The 23,768-nt window shown below is 37.9% G+C and overlaps 1 protein-coding gene across 1 annotated transcript; it reads left to right on the top strand.

The window, feature by feature from the left end:
- Positions 1–1,310: 1,310 nt before the first annotated feature.
- LOC125878226 (uncharacterized) lies at positions 1,311–22,628 on the top strand. Its single transcript, XM_049559434.1, has 2 exons — positions 1,311–1,570; positions 22,254–22,628. Exons 1-2 carry the CDS (start codon positions 1,326–1,328, stop codon positions 22,456–22,458), a joined length of 450 nt encoding a protein of 149 aa, XP_049415391.1. The 5' UTR covers positions 1,311–1,325; the 3' UTR covers positions 22,459–22,628.
- The last annotated feature ends 1,140 nt before the right edge of the window (positions 22,629–23,768 follow it).

Below are 23,768 nucleotides of genomic sequence, written 5' to 3'. Positions count from 1 at the left end.
ACTTTTCATTTTGCACAGTATTGAAGAAATTATAAGTAAGAAAATAACTTTACTAATTCAACCCTTAAAAAACTTTGTGAGAATTTTACAAACAAATGTGACACTTTCAAAAGGAATTAATGGCAAGGGTAATATAGGAAAATTTTAAATAATGTTTTGTTGATTTAGTAAGGTGATCAACTAATATGAGACAACTATTTTTAGAATAATAGTCAATTAATATGGGACGGAGGGAGTATCATAGAACTTGAAAAGTTAGCCAAATTTTTATATGATTTTAAAAAGATTTTAAGTTGTTAGTACTTTTTATATAATTTAAAAAATAAAATGTATTACTCTCTTTGTTTCTATTTATGTGGTATATATAGAATTTCAAAATTAACCATTTTTATATGTCTGTTAAATATACTAAATTATTAAATATTGTAATTTATAGTATCTTTTTAACGTAATTTTCAGATCATATATGTTACTTCTCCTGTCCCAATTTATGTATGGACAATTTATGTAGTACAGATAGAATTTTTTAGAGTCAGGTGATTTTTTATATGTATTTTATATTTTAAATTATTAATTATTGTGATTTATAAATTGGTACCAATTGAATTTCGAGAGCCAATTAATATTTTTTTGTATAACTTTTAAATATTTAAGTTGTTAATTATTGTGATTTATAGTGTTTTTTATATTTATACAATTTTCAGATATGTAACAAACTTAAAAAAAGGCGTAATTTTTCAATATTTGATAAACAAATAAAGTAATTAATATTTTAAGAAATGATTTTGCCATAAAAAATAAAATGAAAGAAGTTATGAGGTAGAAATAAAGAGAAGGAAATAAAGTTGCTATTCAAAATATGAAGTGGGACCTATATTATATGCATTAATAGATAGAGGGAAAGTGGCGAAAAGAATTGCCCACATGTATGGAAATTAGGCAAATTTTGCGGCTGAGAAGCAAAATGCACAAGGACTTTTACGTCCCAAATTAAAAAGTACAATTACAAAATAGCTAAGTACAATATTATTTAAGCATTATCATTAGAAAAGTATTAAGAATTGATCATATTACCCTTAGTTACGGAAGCAACATGTGACGAAGAGTTGCTTCCCTGGCCTCTTATATTTAGTAGTAAAGTAATAGTAATTCTCTGTAATTTATCATTGTTTACTATGTCATGCCCATACCCAAAGAAGACAATTTCTATCCGTGTACAAACAATAAATGATGATAAGATACATGTGGAAGCAAACGTAGGTTAGTTTTTTTTTATATATGCAGAAAGAAAAGAAATGATAAAATGATTAAGATTGAAGAGAAGGATGGCTTGTGTAAGCAGTGGCATGTGGGGAGTGGGCATCATGAGTAATGCTAATTCGAATAGATATAATAATAAATTTAGCAACAACCCAAGTTTAGTACTAAGTAGTAGCAAGGGTAAAAGAAGGATAGTAGCATCAGGTGAAAAGGAATCAAGCAGCATGGCCACTGAGATTGCCGGAGTGAAGGTCATTAACAACCCTCCCCAATCTAAACTCACGGACCTCGGCGTCACCTCTTGGCCCAAGTAATCTCTCTCTCTCTCTCTTTTCTATTCAACTCTAAACCCTAACATTAAAAAAATCATCAAAAATGGTTTTATTCTACATATATTAGTAACCGTGGTATAAACAATGAAAGATCCACCAGAGTGCCTGTTGAGCTCAATGTGAAACTGCACTGTTATTGTCTTTATCTTTTAGTTAGAAATAAAGTAAAGATGAACTTTCTTTTAGTTAGCGATGATGTTTCATTTATTACTTACATAAAATTTTATCTTTTGGGTCTCAAGTTAGAATTTGCCTTCTAGGTGAAGCTCGTCGTACCAGACTTGCCTAGTGTGGGTTACCTCTCCTGTGTGGTTTGCGAGTTATTGAATAGGAGCAGAGTTTTACCCTATGCACACCCAAAGGGCAGCAGCTGCGGGTTTCTCTTGTCATCAATTTTTTTTATCTTTTGGTTAGATTTAACGGCTTTATCTGCCATTAGTGTTTCTGGTAAACTGTTAAGTCTTACCATTAACAACCAAAATGAATACACCTAATGAGCACCTAGGAACACAACCACCTTCTCGAATGGGTGTCGTGCTCTCTAGACATCTAAGAACAGAAAACTAGTTAAATAGTTTGAAAATCTAAGTACGAAACCTACGAGCTTTATTTGTGGCTTGTATACACTCTAATCTTAGTCTAATCTACTTTTGTATCTGTGCAATGACAAAATTTGTATTTAGGGTAGGACTGCACGAAGATGATCCAATTCCTGGCTTGCTATGTGTAGTAGAGCATTGCACTCCACACAGCAAACACAAGATCCTTCTGAAACAGTCTCCAATGTCTACTCCTTATCCATTGTATGGTCTGTTGGACCCCTCTGATGTTTCTGAGCCTAGCCAGTTAGAGAGGTCATTCCTAACAGCTATCATCCAGTCAACAACAACAACAACAACATGCCCAGTGAAATCCCACTAGGTGGGGTCTGGAGAGGGTAAAGTGTACGCAGACCTTGCTACTACCTCGTGGAGGTAGAGAGGCTGTTTCCAGGAGACCCTCAGCTCAGGAACAACAAATCTAAGTGACCGGAGAGATATATATAAAACATAACAGCCAATACAAAAGATAGCGTATAATCAACAAATGAGACAATAACAACAAGAAAGTAATGCGATGCGTGAAACGCAGTAAACAACATAAGGCTAGGTCTACTCCAAATGCTAACAACCCATACCCTTGCAAGGGAAGACAACACGCTAACCCTACTAACCTTCAACCTTAATACGCGACCTCCACTCCTTCCTATCTAGATTCATGTCCTCGGTAATGTGAAGCATAGCCAAGTCTTGTCTAATCACCTCCTCCCAATACTTCTTGGGCCTACCTCTACCCCTCCGCGTACCCTCTACCACCATTACCTCGCACCTCCTCACTGGGGCGTCTGCGCTCCGTCTCTTCACATGTCCAAACCATCTCAGTCTCGCTTCCCTCAACTTGTCCACCACAGAGGCCACTCCCACCTTCTCCCGGATAACCTCATTCCTAATCTTGTCGCTCTTAGTGTGCCCACACATCCATCTCAACATCTTCATCTCCGCAACATGCATTTTATGAACGTGTGCGTTCTTGACTGGCCAACACTCCGCTCCATACAACAAGGCCGGTCTAACTACCACTCTGTAAAACTTACCTTTAAGTTTCGGTGGAATTTTCTTATCACACAATACTCCAGAGGCAAGCCTCCACTTCATCCAAGCAGCCCCAATGCGATGTGTAACATCATCGTCGATGTCACCACTCCCTTGGATTACAGCCCCAAGATACTTAAAACTTTCCTTCTTAGGAATGATTTGTGCGGCAAGTCTCACTTCCACATCTGTCTCATCCACCACATCACTGAATTTGCACCCCAAATATTTTGTTTTGGTCCTACTCAACCTGAACCCTTTGGACTCCAGCGTTCGTCTCCACACCTCCAACCGCGCATTAACTCTGTCCCGCGTCTCATCAATCAGTACTATGTCATCCGCAAATAACATACACCATGGGACCTTCTCCTGAATAGACCGCGTCAACTCGTCCATCACCAAAACAAATAGGAAAGGGCTTAGGACTGATCCCTGATGCAGCCCCATCTCAACTGGGAAATGTTCTGAGTCTCCTCCAACTGTTCTAACCCGAGTCTTGGCTCCACCGTACATGTCCTTTATCGCCCTAATATAAATCATCGGGACTCCTTTAGACTCCAAGCACCTCCAGAGGACATTCCTCGGTACTTTGTCATAAGCCTTTTCAAGGTCAATGAACACCATATGTAGGTCACAGTCTCCAAATAAATGAGCTTGAGATTCCACTCTACCTTGATTACATAAGTCACAAATAACAGTACCAACTGTAATATGCAGTTTGTTAAGTCTCTCCATTGTTAGTAATCTGCCCTAATTTATTAACCAAATAAAGAACCTCTGCTTTGGCTGCAATATATTAGACCAGATTAAGTTGGCCTCTAGCAATCTAGCCTGAGTCTCTGTCAATGCATTGTAGCTTCTAGTAACTGATTATGCACCATTTGCAGTAACTAGATATTGGTTATTATGATACCCACTGAATCATGGTTGCTTTGAGAGAGTTTAGCTTCTTCCAATACCAACTATAGTCAGCTGGTGACATGTAGTTCCAGATATTTCTCGAAGTTTTCATATATACATCATGCACCTACTTAACCCATAGTGTATCTTCCTTCCTTGTCAACATCCAAATCAATTTCCCAATTGAGGTTACATTCTAGTTCCTGCAGATCTTTATGTTTAGGCCACCAAACTTTTTAGGAATACACACCTTATCCCATGCAACCATGACCATTTTTCTTTGTTCTTCTGAACTACCCCAAAGGTAGTCTATACACTGTTTATCCACTGCTTTCAGGCTGCTATGGGCAATATAAACATAGATCCCTAAAAGTTGTCAATAAAGAATAAAACAGCACTGATCACCTGCATATGATAGACACTTTGAACAGGAAGTAGTGATCCCATGTGTGATCTTCCCAACTGGTTGATGACACTCCATTTTACTCCACTTTTTTATTTTAATGAGAACCCAATGCTAGACAGGATCCCTGCTTGAGTGGTGTCATCTATACCTTCCAAGAAGATTTTAGACTTGTCTACATCCTCTACCAGACCAGTGGCATCACTGAAATGGTTTATAGCCTTCATCACTCTTGCAATGGAACTGCAATCTCCTCTACAAAATATCATTAGATTATTTGCAGAAATAAGATGAGTTAGTTTAAGAAATTTGCACATGGGGTGAAACCTGAAGTCTGAAAGTTCAGTCATCTTCTTGAGTGTCCTGGCTAATATTTCATTACTAATACAAACAGTAATGGTGAGATTGGGTTCCCCTGCCCTAGGCCCCTTCTCCATTCAAAATATCCATAGCCTTCCCTATTTACTTTTATTGTAAGCTTAGTAGTAGTAATGCATGTCATCACCAATTGAATGAAAGATGTTGGACATCCATATACATTTAAAGCTTCCTCAAGAAACTCCCAGTTCAGCATATCATAAGCCTTCCTCAAGTCAATCTTCATCAAACATCTAGGTGATGTTTTCCTATTATAGTGCCTAAGTAGATCATGACAAATCAAGATGCCATGGACTAAAGACCTGCCCGCTACAAATCCAGCCTGATTTTCAGCCACTAAATGTGATATTGGCTTCCCGAGTCTAACACAGATCACCTTAGACATGGGCTTATAAAGCACATTACAACATGAAATAGGCCTGAATTGGCTAGCGTATTGATGATTTGGCACCTTTAGAATCAATGAAATTATAGTATAGTTTATCTGTTTTAGTTGCTCCCTATTACTCAGCAACTGAAGCACTGCAGTGACCACATTATCCCTCACAATATTCCAAGTTTTCTTTATAAAGTGCCAAATCCATCTGGCACAGGGCTTTTACTGCTGTCAATTCCAAATATTGCCACGTTCATGTGTTTGCTGGTGTATGGATTGAGTAAGTGCATCTGATGTTCTACTCAGAGTACAGGGCCCAACTCTAATAAGCTTTAGTTCTATGTAGTCTTTTCCTTCCCAACAAGTCTTTATAGAAATTTACAAACACATCAACAATACTGCAGTTTCTAAGTGCATAACATCTTGTGCATCCTTCAGTTGTGTTATGGCTTGCTGCAACTTCCTATGTTCTATTACTGAGAAGAAGCTTCTGGAGTTATTATCTCCCAGTTTCACCCACTTTGCTTTACTCCTCTCCTGTAGAAAGTTTTCTGCTAGGTCAGGGGGTTCTCCTGAACTTCTGATATTACACCTTCTCCTATTGTTGCAATAGCCGATCAGTTGGATTCAAGTGTAAAGCTTTCTATGTTTGTTCGAGAGCAAACCTATCAGTCGCCACCTCTACTAGTATGTCCCTGAAATGTTGTTGATTAAGTTATCTCAAACTTTTCTTGAGTAGCTTCAGTTTCTTAACAATTTGCAACATTGTACATCCATCAATTGGAATTTGCAAGACAACCTCCACTTTCTCCATACAACTAGGATGACTGGCCCAAATATTACAGTACTTGTAAGATCTACTTGGTCTAGCAATAACATGAAGTGATTCTATCTTGACTGGAGTCACTGGACTATGATATCTTATTCCCTCAGGTAAGAAGTTAGCTATATAGTCAGGTATCTGTGTCAACCAATCATTATTGATGAACACCCAATCAATCTTGCCAAATCCTTCCAGTATAATGGTGCTTCAAGTTAGTAACATATTGTCAGCCAGGAAATAAAGTAATAAACTACTAGCTGACCTTTCAATCCTGTTAGTGTCTTCTTATTTTTATTTTTTGCTAAACCAACCAACCCTACTGCTTCTCTATTGCAAAGGAGTTGGACCTCCTTTTTCTTATTAGGTCCATTGAGGCCCCTTACATTCCAAAAAAGTATGTTATCCATTCCCAGAGAGAGGTGTTGGTTGTCCTCCCTCTTTCCTGACTAGTGTTATCAAACGCAAAAAGCGCAAAAAAGCTCTAAGTTTTGAGGGGCTTTAACGCAAAGAGCAAATAAAACATGGCTTTAATGAAAAAAGGCGCAAGGGGAGAAAAACTACAAATATATATGTTTAGTCCAAGTCTAATAATTTATAAGCATGAATGACAAACATACAAAACAAAGGAATTGAAAATAATTACGATAGAGTGAAATATCAATTGTTTAGTGTTGTCTCTTTTGAAGAAGTTCATTGGCAAAGAGAAGTATGCCTTAGAACCTTGATAACGACACTAAAGTGCACATTAAGCAAGGCGAAGCTCTCAACGTGTTTTGAGCTTCGCTTCAGGGCTTAGGGGGTGTTTGGATAAGCTATTTTTAAGTGGTGACTTAAAAGTCAAAAGCCAAAAGTAAGTAGCTACCTACTTTTGACTTTTGGCTTTTTTTTTGGACTTTTTAAGCCTAAAGTAAAGTGCTTTTAAGTACTTTGTGTCTTTTCCAAACACCTCTAAAAATTAACAAATGCTTAAAAGCAAAAAACACCTAAAATAAGTCAATCCAAACACCCTCTTAAGCATGCCTTTGATAACACAGTTACTTACCTTATTAGCTTTTGCTGAAGCTAAGCCCTGGTTTATCCAATCCTTGAAAAGGATTTGGAGAAAATACTGGGAGCAGCTGTGCTCTAGCCTGTTGCTTGTTGGTATGCAAAGGAGTTACCCATCCTCCTCCTGCCTTTCAGAATGCTGGTGAGTACCTCCGTCTTGCCTGTACCCTCCTTATTCCCCACTGTTTTTAGTCTCTCCTGGTTCATCTCCACAGAATTATCCTTGGTCATCTCTGTAACCTGTGCAAGTGACACCACAACTAGTTGTTTTGTGATTAGCTCAGATTGTGGCTTGTTCTTCTTCTTACATTCCTCTACAGTGTGTCCATAATTTTTACAAAACTTACATAAAGTAGGTCTCCAATCATACTGGACTTTCTGCTGTATCAGATTGCCTATTTTTTTCTTAAAAGACTATCTTCGCAGGTAAGGGCAGTGTATGTCCACCTCTATGAGCATCCTTGCAAAGTTCAATCCCATCTTTTTCTCAGTATTCTGGTCCACCATTAGAGGTTTCCCAATTAGGCTTCCTATCTTACTAAGACCTTTAGGACTCCAATACGTGAAACCCAGCCCAGGTAGCTTCATTCATATGGGAATTTTTAAGAAGTCTCACATCGGTAGATGGATGAGACATTGGTCTTCTTATATGGATTTGGACAAACCTCCCTTTATGAGCTAGCTTTTGAGATTGAGTTAGGTCCAGATGTCATAACTTCACATGGTATCGGTGCCATGCTCATCTTGTTTTTCACTGATGTTGGACCCCAGCCCATTTATAAGTGTTCACGCTCTAGTTGAGATCTGGGCATGCAGGGGAGTGTTAAGAAGTCCCACATTAGTAGAGGGGTATCCCTTTATATGGACTTAGACAAACTTCCCCTCATGAGGATTGAGTTAGGCATAAGTGTCATAACAATGTACAACTCCTCCCTTGAGAATTCCATAGGAACTGTGTACAACTCCTCCCTTGAGAACTCCATATCCAGGGTCTAAGCCTTTACAATAAAAGGTTTGTTGTCAAAGTGATAAATACCACCTTGAATAACTTCATCCTTCCCCACGTTTGTATCAAACCTGGCCAAAACAATTCCAATCTTTAGCATTGCCACCTTGTTAATCCCATTTTTAGCCCATACTCTATGGATGTAGCCATTCAGTACAGAAAAGGGTGGGTGTCCCCCAATACATATCATATTACAACATTCTTCCAATATGCTAATTCAGTACTAATATCCTACCTCACCATGCATTTCAGGTTCTACCAATTCAAGCTTAAACCCTGCATTAGAGATTTTGGTAATATCAAAATTGTCCCATATGGACCTAGTCTTGTTCAACTCATGTGAGCTTTCAACCTTATCTGCCCAAGGTATTTCGGGAAGTTACTATGGCCTGACTTGCAGGGCTGAGCTGCTGTGTGTGATTTCCCACTTTAGAACTGCTTGGAGATACAGTAACCTACAGTTATTGTTCCAATGGTTTTCTCTAGGGTTTCCTCCGTCACCTGGTTATCCTTCCTCCTCAGTGTGCTCCTTAATTGTGTCGAAGCAATTTCAGCTTGCTTGTGAACCGCCCCTTCTTCCTGAGTCAATTCAACCTGGATATGATAGACCTCTATTCCTGTACGATGTGCAGCAGTCCCTGGAGTAACTGTTCCATTAGTGACCTTCACAACCTCCTTGATTGTTTGATTTCCTTTCTTCTTCTGTTGATTGCCAGCCTTAGATGCATTTTCTTGGGACATGAGTACCTTCTGAGAGGGAGTACAAACTCTCTTTCCCATGGGTGGCACAGGTTAGGCTACTGTGTGTCGAGAGAGAAACATACTCACCTCTAAGTTTAAGTTTGTATCTGCCCTTATCTCGTGAACAAGTTTTTATTATCTCCCACATCTAGCTTGTTTGGTGTTGCATACTATAAACAAGACCATTTATTACTTCGTTTGGGAAAATACTTGACTAAAGATGCTCTGTGAATTGATCTGACTTCTATATTGCTCTTCTTTCCAGATCTTCTTTCTCGCTCTATTCTTCTCCCTCTTCCCTTGTGGTGTTGCATAGAAACCACAATAAGGAAGATTTATATTTCTTGAGAAGTTGGAAACACCAGTATGGTTATACAAGAGAAATTCAATCTGCTTGTTTGCAGCAAAAACCTAACCAACAGAAGGATCATCACCTGAAACTATCAACAAGGACGAGATATATTCCATAATTCGGATCTTTTGGAGCTGGACCAACAGTCTCAGTCACCAGAGTCGAGTTCTCTATGATGGGGAAAAAATTATGTAGCTTAACAAAAGATTACAATTTAATTATGATGATTTCTATTATTCTATATTTTTAGTCAGAAATAACTAGTGGATAATGTCACATTTATATACTACTTATATAAAACCCTCTGAGCTTTACTAAAAATGCTCCCAGGCACAACTCCCAATACTCCCCTTTCTCCTACTTCATAGGAGGGAGGAAACTCTCTTTCCGGTAACTCCTTGCCGGAAACGTCCTTTCTTTCTACTCTCAACTCCCACATTCCGTGGTAGCTTTTTCACTGAACTCTCTTTTTTTCATTATTTTCTTCTTTCACTAGCAGAGCTCTTCCTCTCTAGATCTTTGATGGAGGAAAACAGGATATATTTCAACGCAGGCTTCAAGTCTTTCGATATCACAAGATGGACAGTGGGGAGAGACATTTGGTTTGAATGGATCGAGAGAAGTCGCAAAATGATGAGAAGGTCTTCCACGAGTGTGAAAATCATGAAATGGCTCTGCAGAGTCTTCAAGGAAGCAGCCAAGGATAGAGAAAAAGGAATCAGAAGATGGAAATACAAAGAAAAATTCACTGAAACTTTCTGCACTAGGAAAGTGATTGAGTACGGTAGATTCTTGAGCATTTTAACTCTTGCTGGTCGGGAAAGAGTAGTTATAATAGTCCCAGAGGTAGCTACAGATGCTGGGTGGGATGAGATAGCCTCTAAGATAGAGAGGTTCATTCAATGCTCTCACCAACTGAAGAATGCAGTACAACCCAAACTATTTAAGAAGGACCTCTCTTATGCCACAGCAGCTGGGGAAAGCAAATGGAGATCAAACACTTCGGGTGAGACGAAGATCTCGTACAGTGAAGGAAACCTTTAAGTTACAGAGACACCAGGGGCAATAGACACTGGACTTTTCAAGAGGTGCATTGTGGGCTCTTTTGATGAGGGTGAAACACAACTGCCCTCTTTATCAGACATCAGGAGATGGATTGCAGTCTCTTGGAAAGGAGTGTTTGGGATCAACATTTACGAGACGGCCAACAACATATTCCTCTTCGAATTTCCAAACAGGTACATGGCAGAACAAATCATACAGAGGTGGGGGAAGATCAAATTTAATCTTCAGTGGTGGAACCCTGTAGTAGGATGCGAAGATTCCAATCAAAAAGCCAAATCTACTTGGATTAGAGCTTCAGGAGTATGGTCACAAAGAATCTTCACAGAAATTGGAAATCTTTGTGGAGGATGGGTCGAAACTGAGGAGGAGATGGGTTTGAAGAACCATTTGAAGTGGACAAGAATTAAAATCCGTGGAGATGGAAAAAACTGCCCGAGCGAGATTTCGATTGAGAGAGACGGGATAAATTTTTTTATCCCAATTTTGGTAGAGACGAAAGTTCGATCCCAAATCTTGACGCCGACGGTAGAAGAAAATCACCAGCTAGTCATGCCGGAGCTGGGAGAGTACAGAAAAGAACATGGAGGTCTGCCAATGTCTTTGGACCAACAGGTAATAGAGTTATCTCCTATAGAGAAAGGACAAAAAAATTTGAAAAAGTCAGATGGTGTGCAGATGAGGCACATGGGGCTCCCAGAGACAGCTGGAGTCTTTTTAAATGAGACCCCACACTCATGTGCTAAGGAAGTGGAGACCCAAGTCTATTTTAGAAAAATTTTTGGGCCGGGGCAATTGTAAAAAAAAAGATTGAGCCCGATAGAGCAAATATCATTTTAAATGACTTATTAGGCCCAAGTGAGGTAGCCTTAATTGATTCTTTATGATTTGAAATAGAGGACCATGCTCCAATTCTTAAGAGCACTCTTCTACAACATGATACTACAGTAAATGAAGGGCATGTAGAACATGGGAACTCAATTATAAACTCAGGAGATGCTTTGAATACCCCCAAAACGATGGCGATGGAGGTTAGCAGTGATAAAGCAGATTTAATTCTGGAAATTCAGAAGGATCAAAATCCCACATCAAGCATGCATACTGACAAACAAATTGAGGAGTGGGTGGTGGAAGATGTGTATCCCATACAAAATAACATGAGCTCCGCAGTACAAAAAGAAAAGGAGGCATCTATATGGGTAAGACAAAATCTTATCAAGCTGGGAAAAATGTTTGGTGTGGATTTTCAAGAACACGATGAGGAATCTCTGGAGCTACTTATGCAAATAGACAGTTGCAGACAAGCTAGGAAGATGGAAAGTGATTCTATTAGCAAAACGCCTAGGTACAAGGGGGTTCAGGAAGTGAAAAGGCTGACTTCTTTTGATATTAATTTCAAATGTGAGGGGAAGAGCGAGAGGGAGAAATAGGACAAAGTTTTATAATGAAAGTAAAACTTGTGTCCTGGAATGTTAGGGGATTGAATAGTGGGGATAAGAGGAGATTTGTGAAGAGTTTAATCTCCACTGGAAGGCTGACATTGTATGTTTACAAGAGCCAAAGTTAGAGGGGGAGATCCATGATATAATAAAAGAGATTTGGGGTGGTAGACGGGTTAAGTATGCTTGTTTACAAGCAAGTGGCACTAGGGGGGGCATTTTGATGTTATGGGCAGTAGATCATGGAAAGGGGATGTGCTGGAAACAGGTTCCTACACCCTCATCTGCAAGTTTGAGGCATTGCTTCAGGATTTCAATTGCCACATAACAGGAGTCTATGCTCCTAATGGCAGAGTTGAGAGAGAGCATGTATGGGAGGAAATAGGTGCTGTTAGAAGTCTTTTTTAGGTACCTTGGGCAGTGTGTGGAGATTTCAACATCATAAGATATCCATCAGAAAAGAGAAATTGCAAAAGGAGAACTCTAGGTATGATAGTGTTCTCTGATTTTATTGAAGATATGGACTTGGTGGACTTACAATTGGTAGGGGGTAACTACGCTTGGTTTAAAGGGGACAATAACAATGTTGCTTCTAGAATTGATAGGATTTTAATTTTAAAGGAGTAGGATGCCAACTTTAGCAAATTCAACAAGTGGTGCTACAAAGACTGTGCTCTGATCACAGTCCCATTGCTCTACAATGTGGAGCTTGGGAGCAAAACAATCCTATTTCAAGTTTGATAATTGGTGGCTCAACACGGAGAGTTTTGTGGAAAAAATTAGAGAATGGTGGGAGTCTTTTGTATTCACTCGTAAGCTTGATTATATCCTTGGGTGTAAGCTCAAGGCCTTAAAAGGCAAATTGAAGGAGTGGAATAGAACCAGCTTGGGCAACCTAGGGTTACAAAGGTCCAAATCCTAAGTCAGTTAGCTATGTTGGATGCGGTAATGGAGAATAGAGTCCTAAAAGAAGAAGAATCAGCAATGAAGGCATCTTTGATTATGAACTATGAAGAGCATCTTAAAAATGAAGAGATAGCATGGACACAAAGATCAAGAGTTGTGTGGTTGAAAGAGGGGGACAAAAATACTAAGTATTTCCACAAAGTGGCCTATGCACACAAAAGATGCAACAACATTGATCAACTGATATTTCAAGATGAAAAGGTAAAGGATCCAGAGAGAATTAAAGGGGAGGGTATTGGTTTTTATCAGAAGCTTTATTCAGAAACCTCATATAGAAGACCTTCTAGCAACCTCAACTGTCCAATGGTCACTGAAGCTGAAAATGAACTGTTACAAAGGGAATTCGAGGAGCAAGAAGTACTAGCATGTCTGAAGATGTGTGCCATGGACAAAGCTCCTGGTCCAGATGGCTACACAATGGGGTTTTTTATCAAGTGTTGGGATGTAGTGAAGAAGGATATCGTGGATACCTTTAAGAATTTCCATTCTCATAATATCTTTGAGAAGAGCTTTAATGCCACCTACATTGCTTTGATCCCAAAGAAGAAAGGTGCCAGGGAACTGAGAGATTTTAGGCCCATCAGCCTCATAGGAAGTGTATATAAGTTGTTATCCAAAGTGTTGACTAAAAGGCTGAAGAAAGTGGTTGACAAGCTAGTAGATGCTCAATCGATGGGATTCATTAAAAATCGACAAATAATGGATGCCATTCTAATTGCAAACGAAGTAGTAGATTCAAGAATTACCCAAGGAAAGGCAGGAGTTTTGTGCAAACTGGACATAGAAAAGGTAAATGACCATGTGAACTGGAAGTTTTTGTTGAAGATGTTTGCATGTATGGGTTTAGGAAGGAGGTGGATTCAGTGGATCAAGTATTGCATCTCTACTGTCAGATTCTCGGTCCTCATAAATGGTGCACCAAACGGTTTTTTCCCTGCTCAAAGGGGTCTGAGGCAGGGAGATCCCCTATCTCCTTTCCTTTTTATCATTGTTATGGAGGGCCTAAATAACATGATAAAGGTGGCTAGAGAGAACGAATGCCTCGGGGGTTTTGAGGTAGCCACAACTCAAACCTCAATATCAAATGGCAACATGGATGTCACTCATTTACAGTATGCAGATGACACCTTGATATTTTGTGATGCTAATGAGTGACAACTATTGTTTTTAAGATCAATCTTGGTGTTGTTTGAAGGAGTCTCGGGTTTGCATATCAACTAGAAAAAGAGGCAGTTGTATCTTATTAATAATGTCTCTAATATGGAGGAACTGTCTTGGATTTTAGGAGGGGAAGTAGGTTTTTTGCCTACCATTTATCTGGGCATGCCCTTAGGTGCCAAATCAAAGGCTTTGAACATCTGGAACCCAGTGATTGAAAAGTGTGAGAAAAAGCTTACCAAATGGAAATCTCAATATATCTCCTTGGGAGGCAGAGTCACTCTCATTAATTCAATTTTGGATGCCTTACCTACTTACATGATGTCCATCTTCCCTATTCCTAACGGGGTGATACAAAGACTTGATAAAATTAGGAGGGATTTCTTATGGAAAGGGACAGAGGAAAATAATTCCACTGTCAAACATTTAGTCAAGTGGAACAAGGTTCTCTGGGGGAAGAAACATGGGGGTCTTGGAGTAAGGAATTTGAAAAAGCAGAGTAAAGCCCTTAGACTAAAGTGGTTATGGAGGTACTCTCAAGAGCCTCAACCATACTGGGGAAAAGTAATTCAAGCAAAATATGGAGAGGAGAACAAGTGGATGACAAAGGAGGTCCTTACACCATATGGGGTAAGCCTATGGAAGTCCATTAGAATCTTGTGGCCTCTTTTGAAGATCAATACGATCATCAGGTAGGAAATGGCATCAAGACTTCATTTTGGGAGGATAAATGGTTGGGCAACTTTAGCTTGAAAAGTATCTTTCCAGAGATGCATGACTTGGCAGTGAATAAACAAGTGAGTGTAGCTGAGGTTTGGACACAGCATGTATGGAATTTCCATTTTAGAAGGAATTTCAATGATTGGGAAATCGAGGCTGTGACTGACTTTTTTGGAAGGCTGGAAGCTTTTACAGGAACAAGGGATGAACATGATAGATTATGGTGGAGTAGAAATAACAAAGGCACATTCAAGGTAAACTCTGCATATAAGTTGCTAAATCAAGATGGACAACAACCTTCTCTTTGGCCTTGGAAGCAGATTTGGAAACCTAAAATCCCTTTCAAGATGTCATGTTTCACTTGGCTTCTGGCAAGAGAAGCAATTTTAACACATGAAAATCTCAAGAAAAGGAAGTTCTACATGTGTTCTAGATGCTATTTATGTGGGGAAGAGGTTGAGAGGTTGAGATAGTCAATCATCTGTTTCTCTAGTGCAGAATAACATCCCAGCTATGGAGGATTTTCATTACGCTCAGGGGTTTTGCTTGGCCTTTGCCTAACAGAATCACGCATCTTTTATACAGCTGGGGAGAAGTAGGGGTGGGAGCTGCAGATAGAGATAGATGGAGGATTGTCCCATCCTGTATTTGGTGGACTGTTTGGAAAGAAAGAAATGCTAGATGTTTTGAGAGCAAGAGTTGTGATCTTCAAAAGATCAAACTAAATTGTATCAGGCTTTTTTGCTTCTGGTGCAAGCAAATGTATTTAGAGGACACTGAATCCATTATAGATATCCTAGGTTCCTATTAGGATTCAGATTCAGTTTTCTTACTTTTTGACAAGCTGTAAATATGGTTTAGTGCAACCCAAGCACTAGTTCAATGAATATACACAATTTTACCTTCTAAAAAAAAAAGTAGTGGATAACCTTATCTTCTAGTCAGAGATACTGTAGTTTGGGATAATCTTGTTACTTAATAATAAAATTTGTTCTAGTCTTCTCTTGTTATTTAGAGATAAATTTCTCATTATCTCAGTGGTCGAGCTTGTTCACTTGCGGAAACAAATTGGCCAAAGGTGTGCGCTCATGAACCGATGATAAAGTTTGAATCAATTCCTGCCTATATCTATGCTAAGAAATTAAACAAGATATTTTAACAAGAGCATCCATGCCCAAACCAATAACCTATTCATACTTAAAGGGTTTCACTAATTGATAAGTTGTGAAGAGTCTTGTAAATAAATGGGCTCTGGTGCATGGGCAATTTAATATGGGGGCCAAATATCAGGAAACAATAATTGAGATGGGTCTTGCTTTGACACCATGTAAATATGTGGATCTTGGACTTAACTCAACCTCAAAAGCTAACTCAGGATTGCCCAAGCCATATTAAGGAGACAACCTACTCCTTAAGCAGCCCATCAAATAAGTGGAAGATAAGAATTGGTGTAACCTCCCCTCCAAACTATTCTAGGCCAGTCCCAGTGAGTCAGTCAGTCAATCCTGTGCAAAAGTTAGCGCCGCTCTTGCTCTAATATACGTGTAGACGTGAGCATTGATGAAACTCAACCTTTATTATTTCGTGTCCTTTTCTCTTTGAACTGATTTGAAGGAACCTGAGTTATCCCGAATCTTATTTCTCCCGAGTTCCTTATGCTTATTTATCTTTTCAGTTGATGATAGATCACTGTATTTACTTGATCTGATCCCTGGGAACAACCCTATCCTCACAAAGATAATAGGCTTTTCTTCCTTTGAATCTAATGTTGTGGTTTTCTCTAATTGAGTCACAGGGCTTCTGCCTACTGTCTATTTCAAAAAGCTTCCATTTAATCTGATGGATATCAGAATAAATAAGCAAGCACTGATTGAAAAATTAGTCAAATTCTCATGGTGGCTCTCATTTGTAAAATCATTAGATCACCTCATGATGACCACAGTGGCAAGGGAATAGGGATATGTTGATGTTCCATCACACCAGGATTAGTTTTAGAGAAAGAAGAAGCTATCTTGATGGTTATTGCTGCTATCATAGAAGTTAGAATAGTCGCACCATCCTTGATTTCTACAAACTTAATGTTGCAATTATTTCCTTATCTTATGCCAATGAACTTAGCGAGCCTTCCTATTCATTATGTTTAAATAACCAACCACTATCCAGCTTTTAGTTCCTTATCTTTTTTCAGAAATATTTACTTGATTGATGACTCCAGGAAGCACATATCCATCTGACTTTTATTTCTCCAATTCATCTTTAGTACAACAACATATCCAGTGGAATCTCACAAGTGGGGTCTAGGGAGGGAGAGTGTACGCATACCTAACCACTACCTCGTGGAGATAGAGAGGTTGTTTCCAAAAGACCCTCGTCTCAAGTGTAGCAAATCCAAGTGATAGCAATGCATAGGAGTTATGAAAACATGATAAAAGGACTTTACATGACATGCAATGACCAAGCTAACTCATAAGATAAAAGGTTAGAAACATAAGTCATAATCATGGTCAATGCAAGTTGACCATCTTTAAAACACTTGTGAGATACTTTGAAAGTAACCTTAGTTTATTATTGAGGGAAGTTTACCATGTAATTGACATAGACCATGTGAGTTATAACATGGAATCTAGTGTACTGCTCCCACACCGAAAAAAGAGTGTCCTACTTGCCAAGGTAGGACCATGAATCTTAGCTAAGGTGGATCCACTAGCTACTGTCTGTTCGAGACAACATCCTATGGTGACACATAGTTATAGTCAAGGAGATTGTTATTAGAGGCCGGGCCTCTACGAACTCAATATTTTCTCGGTGCTAAGTTAAGTTCCATGGAATAGTCATTAATCTTATTCACATTATCATCCATGGAAAAGTACTATTAAGTTACTAATCCAAGCTAGAAACATCATAGAGTAGCTCCTTAGACCATGCATGAGAAAACCTTTCACCATCCAAGATCTTTTCATAATAGCTTTATAAGACACAATCATTAACTTCATACTAAAAGTGTCATACTACTAATGATATAGTTTTAGAAACTTGGTCCATGATCATTAATGACATATCCGGATACCATACTAATCAAGACCTAACATAGGAAAATAATAGCCCAAACACATATGCAGTCCCTTAAACTTGTCTCTAATTTTCATTTTGGCACTCCAACTCAACCTTGTTTCATTTTAACCCTTCAACTCCAATTTTTTTTTTCTTTATGACAAGGGAAACCCGCAGTCGCTACCCTTTGGGTGTGCACAGGATAAAACCCCTGCTCCTATACAATAGCTCGCAAACCACATAGGAGAGGTAACCCGCGACGAGCTCGACCCAGAAGGCAAGTCCCTTGCTTTCACTGGCAAGGGGTTTCGAACTTGAGACCTCCAACATGGAAGTCCCAAGCCCAAACCACTGAGCCACTCTAATTTTTATGTTCCATTTAGGCACTTCTTTCCAAAGAATCAACAAAGTGGATGTGTGTACTTCACATGCCATGACATGTTACAAAAGCCAATTATAAACACACACACAACTAATATAACTTGCTCCCATTTTTTATTTTAACACTGTATTTTAGCCTTGTTCCATTTTAACCCTTCAACTCTATTTTGTGTACCATTTAAAAACAAAATACTAATTTTATGATTTCTTTATTTTTATTTATGTTCTTCATTTCCACTTTTTCATTTTAAAAATCAATGTCATATCTTTAAAAAAAATTAACGGATGAGCATCATTTTTAAATTATTTTTTTAGAGTTTCTCTACATTATTATGTGAAAAAATAACCGATGAAAGTGTGTTGTTTTTCTTTTTTAAAACAATTAATTAAATTAAATGACACAACATTTTTTTTTCATATCTAGTGTATTTGGATTTAACTCAAATACCAGCTTTCTAATTTTTCATCAACTAAATACGAGTAAAAAAAACTCATGTTCATTGTTAATTATTAACACTACAAAAAAACGCTAAACTCGATACACTTCGTTGGGTTTTCATTGATTTTTTTAAAGAAAGAAAATCGACGCACTTTCGTAGGTTATTTTTCACACAAAAATACAAAGAAACTCTCATAAAGAAATTGTTACTTTTTAAAAAAATAAAAATAAAAAATCAATGATCATCCGTCAATTTTTAATTTTTTAACAATACCTAACGGATGAACGTCGATTTTTAAAATGCGAAATTGTGATTGAAGAGCATATATAGAAACAAAGAAATCATAAAATAAGTATTTTGAGTTTAAATGGTACATAAAAAAAGTTGAAGGGTCAATCTTTTATTATTTTTTAAAGAAAAAAACATTCTTTTTGTCTTTCACTCTCTTAGAGAAAGTGTGATGCACACACTCTGCCACATCACTTAAAAGTGCCTAAATGAAACATAGAAATTGGAGTTAAAGGGTTAAAATGGAACAAGGTTGAGTTGGAGTGCCAAAATGAAATTTAGGGACAAGTTTAAGGGTCTCCATATGTGTTTGACCGAAAATAATCAAAAGCATTGATGGCAAATTTAGATGTCATTCATGTCATGTGGCCAAGCTTCATAGAACATATAGATACCTTCATTTATAAGCTTACTTAAGTCATAAACATTGCTTTCATAAAAAAACATGCATATCTTCATAAAGTCATATTTCATAGTTCATAAGCTTCATCATGTGTTGATAGTCAAAATGAATGGATCATGCATTGGTTCATATGGATTCAACTCAAAATCATGTGAATTTTTCAATTCATGTATAAGAAGATAGAAAACAATCAATTGAATCATAATTGAAAAGAACTCATGAACATTGAATAAAACCCTAACTTTGAATTGAGAATCTAACTTGTAAAATAGGAACATCTTTGAGGAACCTATGGAGGAAAAGAACTCCATAGGTGAATATTAACATACCTTAGTGATCAAGGCCCAATAGCTATGGTGAATTCAGAATCTTGAAGTGAAACCCTAGTTTTTTCTTCCTTAGCGTTTGAGAGGATTTTGGGATGAACTTGGAGGGAAATTTGGGAATTAGGTGAACGACATAGTTTAGGTACCAAACAGATAGGGGAAAGACCAAAATGACCCCAAACTTAAAAACTGACGGGTGACCTATATGGATCCCTAAATGGTCCGTTTAGGTCAGCAAAGACCGTATAGGGGTCTGTCTGGGAGACCCTCAGGTCCTGACAGCCTTTTAACGGTTGGTATACTTCCCTTAAAATGGCCAGTGATGCCCTACACAGGCTGTTTAGGGTTCCAGGTCCATTTTGGATTTGAGGACTTGCATGTTGACCTCCCTAAGTCCAAGGTGTTACACTATAAAACTTACCTTTAAGTTTTTGTGGTACCTTCTTAGCACACAAGACTCCAGATGCAAGCCTCTATTTCATCCACGTTGCACCAATGTAATGTGTGATATCATCGTCGATGTCTCCACGTTCCTGGATTATAGACTCAAGATGCTTGAAACTATCTTTCTTGGTGATAGCCTGAGTATCAAGCCTCACTTACCCTCTTGCATTGCTTCATTGAATTTGCACTTCAAATACTTTGGTTTGGTCTTGCTTAACCTGCACCCTTTAGACTCCAAAATTTATCTCCACACCTCAAACCTAGCATTAACTCCATTGAACATCTCATCAATCAATATTATGACATCTGCAAATAACATACACTAAGGCACCTCATCTTGAATGGACCGCGTCAATTCATCTATCACCAAGGCAAATAGGAACGGGCTAAGAGTTGATTCTTGGTTCAATCCCACCTCTACTGGAAAGTGCCCCGAGTCTCCTCCCACCATTCTAACTCGCGTTTTAGCTCTTATACATGTCCTTTATCGCCCTAATGTAAGCCACCGGTACCCTTTTAGCCTCTAGGCATCTCCAGAGCATTCCCCTCGGGACTTGTCCTAGACCTTTTCAAGGTCAATGAACACCATATATATGTAGGTCTCTCTTCCTTTCTCTGTATTTTTCCACTCATCTCCTTACAAGATTGATGGCTTCTGTAGTGGATCGCCCGGCATGAATCCAAACTGGTTCTCGAAAGTAGACACACCCTGCCTACTCTCAACTCCACCACTCTCTCTTAAATTTTCAAAGTGTGGCTTGACAACTTGATACCACTGTAGTTGTTACACTTTTGGATATCACCCTTGTTCTTATACAATGGAACCATTGTACACCACCTCTATGCTTATGGCATTTTACCTGTCTTAAAAATGACATTAAACAAATCAGTTAACCACTCCATACCTACCCTATCTATGCTCTTCCAAAGCTCCATCGGGATCTCATCTGGTCTGGTTGCTTTTCCCCTGCTCATCTTCATAATAGGGCGCTTAACCTCCTCAACTGTAATCCACCTACAGTACCCAAAATCCCAATGTCTCTCAGGGTGCTTCGAATCACCTTTAGTATGTTCGTAAATATATGTTGGGTCTCCACTTCTAAGATCTCAAGGGTGGATGAAGTGACACCTTAATCATCAACATTGCACGGAGAAAAAAAATGTTTAAGTAGAGTATGTTGTAGAAAAGCAAATTCAGGCTCCAGCAAGCATGTATAAGCTCAAGGAAGGTGTCATAGTTTAAATTAAAAGTGCGGTTTTGGGTGGTAGTGGTTTTAGTGCACTTATCTTAGCATGTTAATCTCATGAAATGTTGTTTACTCAATTGTAGTTTATTATCCTAACATAAAGGATACATTTCCTTTTAGCCCCACGTCTTGAAATCATAATTTGGCCTCTCTAACCTGTGTATAGTGAAATACCTACAGAAGCTTTGCCTTGATTTTCTTCTTGATGTCTAAAGTTAGGTGGCCAAGAAATTTTCTGAAGTATTGTTCCTCATCATAATACACTCTTGGCATTTTATCATTCTCCAGCTCTGCGAAATTCTTAAAGCGGGCAGAACTGTTTTCTATAAATTGTGGATGTCAGGTTGTTGGTCCACCTGAAGTCTTACTGACATTGAATATTCTGGATCAAAGTATTCCGGTTTCAAACTTGTGAAGCATCTTTCGCTTGTCTACATACAGTTGTCTGATCTTTGTAGATATATAAAATTGTTAGCTATGCAAAATAGGAAAATTTTCTCTTCTCTCATAGGATTAAACTCAATTAACATAGAAGAGAAATAAACAAAGGGAAAAAAACTAAAGAGGGGAGGGGAAACTAAAGAGGCGAGGGGATAATACAGCAGTTTTCTGCAGTAACTAAGCATAATAGTTTGCAATTCAGACTGATGCCTAGAAGTTTTTCACCTTAACAGCACCATCCCATTAAATTGTGCTAATCATCCAAATTGTAAGAATGGGATTGTTAAAAGTGCAAAGCCTGAACCTTCCATTTCTGCATCAATTACTTGCCTTAGAAGCATTTTTTTACCTAGAGAAGATATTTTACGATGCGTAGAAACAGTTTGCACTGTGCTAAAATGGGGGTACTTATTTAACCTTCACTAGCTGTTCACTCTGATCATCTCATGCAGCATGTTGTAAAGGGGTGGTTTATCTTTCGTTACTCCTTCGATCCTGTAATTCTGTATTAGTAGCTCATCCAGTGTCTTCAATAAGTTGTGGCTTGTGTTTAATCTGACTGTCATTTTGCATATTTGTTTACTCCCACCCTATTTGTTTTTTTCTGGTTCCTAAGTAGAGACTTACTTGTGAAATAGGTGGGGTTGTCCTCCTAGCAAATTCCCATGGACATACTCTGCCAAAGAGACATGTTACTTGCTGAAGGGAAAGGTGAAGGTTTACCCTGATGGTTCTAATCAGGCTATTGAGATAGGCGCAGGCGACTTGGTTGAGTTCCCCAAAGGAATGAGCTGCACTTGGGATGTTTCTGAAGAAGTGGACAAGCATTACAAATTTGAGTAAATGAGTTCAATCACCAGAGCCTTCTTATGTATTGGAATTTTCTTCCTTCACCAGATTAGTGTAACGCTGTTGTGATTTCTACATTTCACTGTTAAGAGTTTGGATATGGTTGAGGTTTATGTACTAATTGGCTGTATGCCTTAATGTGATAACTTTTGGCTATTAGCTAACCTCTTTACCATCTTTTCATTATATATTGCACCAGCACACACCTGCGTGCAAACACTTCACACGAGCCTCAAACGAGGCCACCAGTGTAGTCCTCCATCCATATTATAGTTTACTGTCATGGCGCACGAAGCTTTAGTGAGACTCTAAGTCCGTGACATTACGCTCACCAGAAAATATGAAGACATAATGAAGTAGTTCTCCTAGCTCAGTAATTTGCTTTTGCTAATCTTTACCTCTTTTTCTGTTACTTCCAACTATCTTTGAACTACTATATTAACATTAACTTGGATATGTAATAAAGTAAGACCTGGTAAATTTTGCATGGTCAAGTTGGCCAATGAAGAAGCATCATCACTCGGTAGTAGAAAGCAGATGTCTTAACAAATGCAAATTATTTATCTAACGACAATACTGACTTCTTCTATCCTCATGATTAAGGGTACTATAATTTTTATTTGTTTTTTAAAATTTATGATGATGTCATTAATTTAAGAACATTAGTTCGTTTAATTTTATCATTTGTTTTGTTGTTTAAACATATTAGGATTGACAAGTATTATATCATATATCATATCATCATATCTTACTAAAAGTGGGAACAAAAAAAGTTAAAAGTTGAAATACCATTTCACTCCTACATTAATTAAAATATTATAAATATTTAGTTAATTACATGTTTAAATATTAGTGATAATCAATTACTACATTGAGTAAATGGAGAGTTAATGTGCTCAAGGGAGGATTGTTTACTCTTCCAGATTTTAATGGAGGTTCATTGTATATATTCCTAAAGTTCATTACATATATTTAATACTAGTTAAGCAAACCGTGCTTCGCGCGGTCATATTTTCTATATATATATATATGAAAATGAAAATGAAAAAATCAAACAGAAAATAACAATAAAAGAAAAAACAATAGAATTAAATTAGTTTCAAGAAAATCAGAAGAGAATTATATTTTTTCCTTGAAACAATACAAAGACATATTTCTTTATGCGCCAATTTTATATACGTTGCTATCTCATTTTTGGGTGTTTTAAATTATTTATGTTATTTCACTATTAATTTCCTTTATATAATACTATTTACATTTATATATTTATATAACTATATAAATTTAGAGTTCATGTAAGTTTT

Source organism: Solanum stenotomum, chromosome 10 (assembly GCF_019186545.1).
Source record: "Solanum stenotomum isolate F172 chromosome 10, ASM1918654v1, whole genome shotgun sequence".
Taxonomy (NCBI): Eukaryota; Viridiplantae; Streptophyta; class Magnoliopsida; order Solanales; family Solanaceae; genus Solanum; species Solanum stenotomum.
This window is presented reverse-complemented; position numbering and strand designations above follow the sequence as displayed.

What these genes read in the sequence shown, in the direction of transcription:
- LOC125878226 (XM_049559434.1), top strand. Translation starts at nt 1,326, where the DNA reads ATGGCTTGTGTAAGCAGTGGCATGTGGGGAGTGGGCATCATGAGTAAT. An exon ending in GGCGTCACCTCTTGGCCCAA is followed by an intron (nt 1,571 to 22,253) that starts GTAATCTCTCTC and finishes CTTGTGAAATAG; the next exon opens with GTGGGGTTGTCCTCCTAGCA.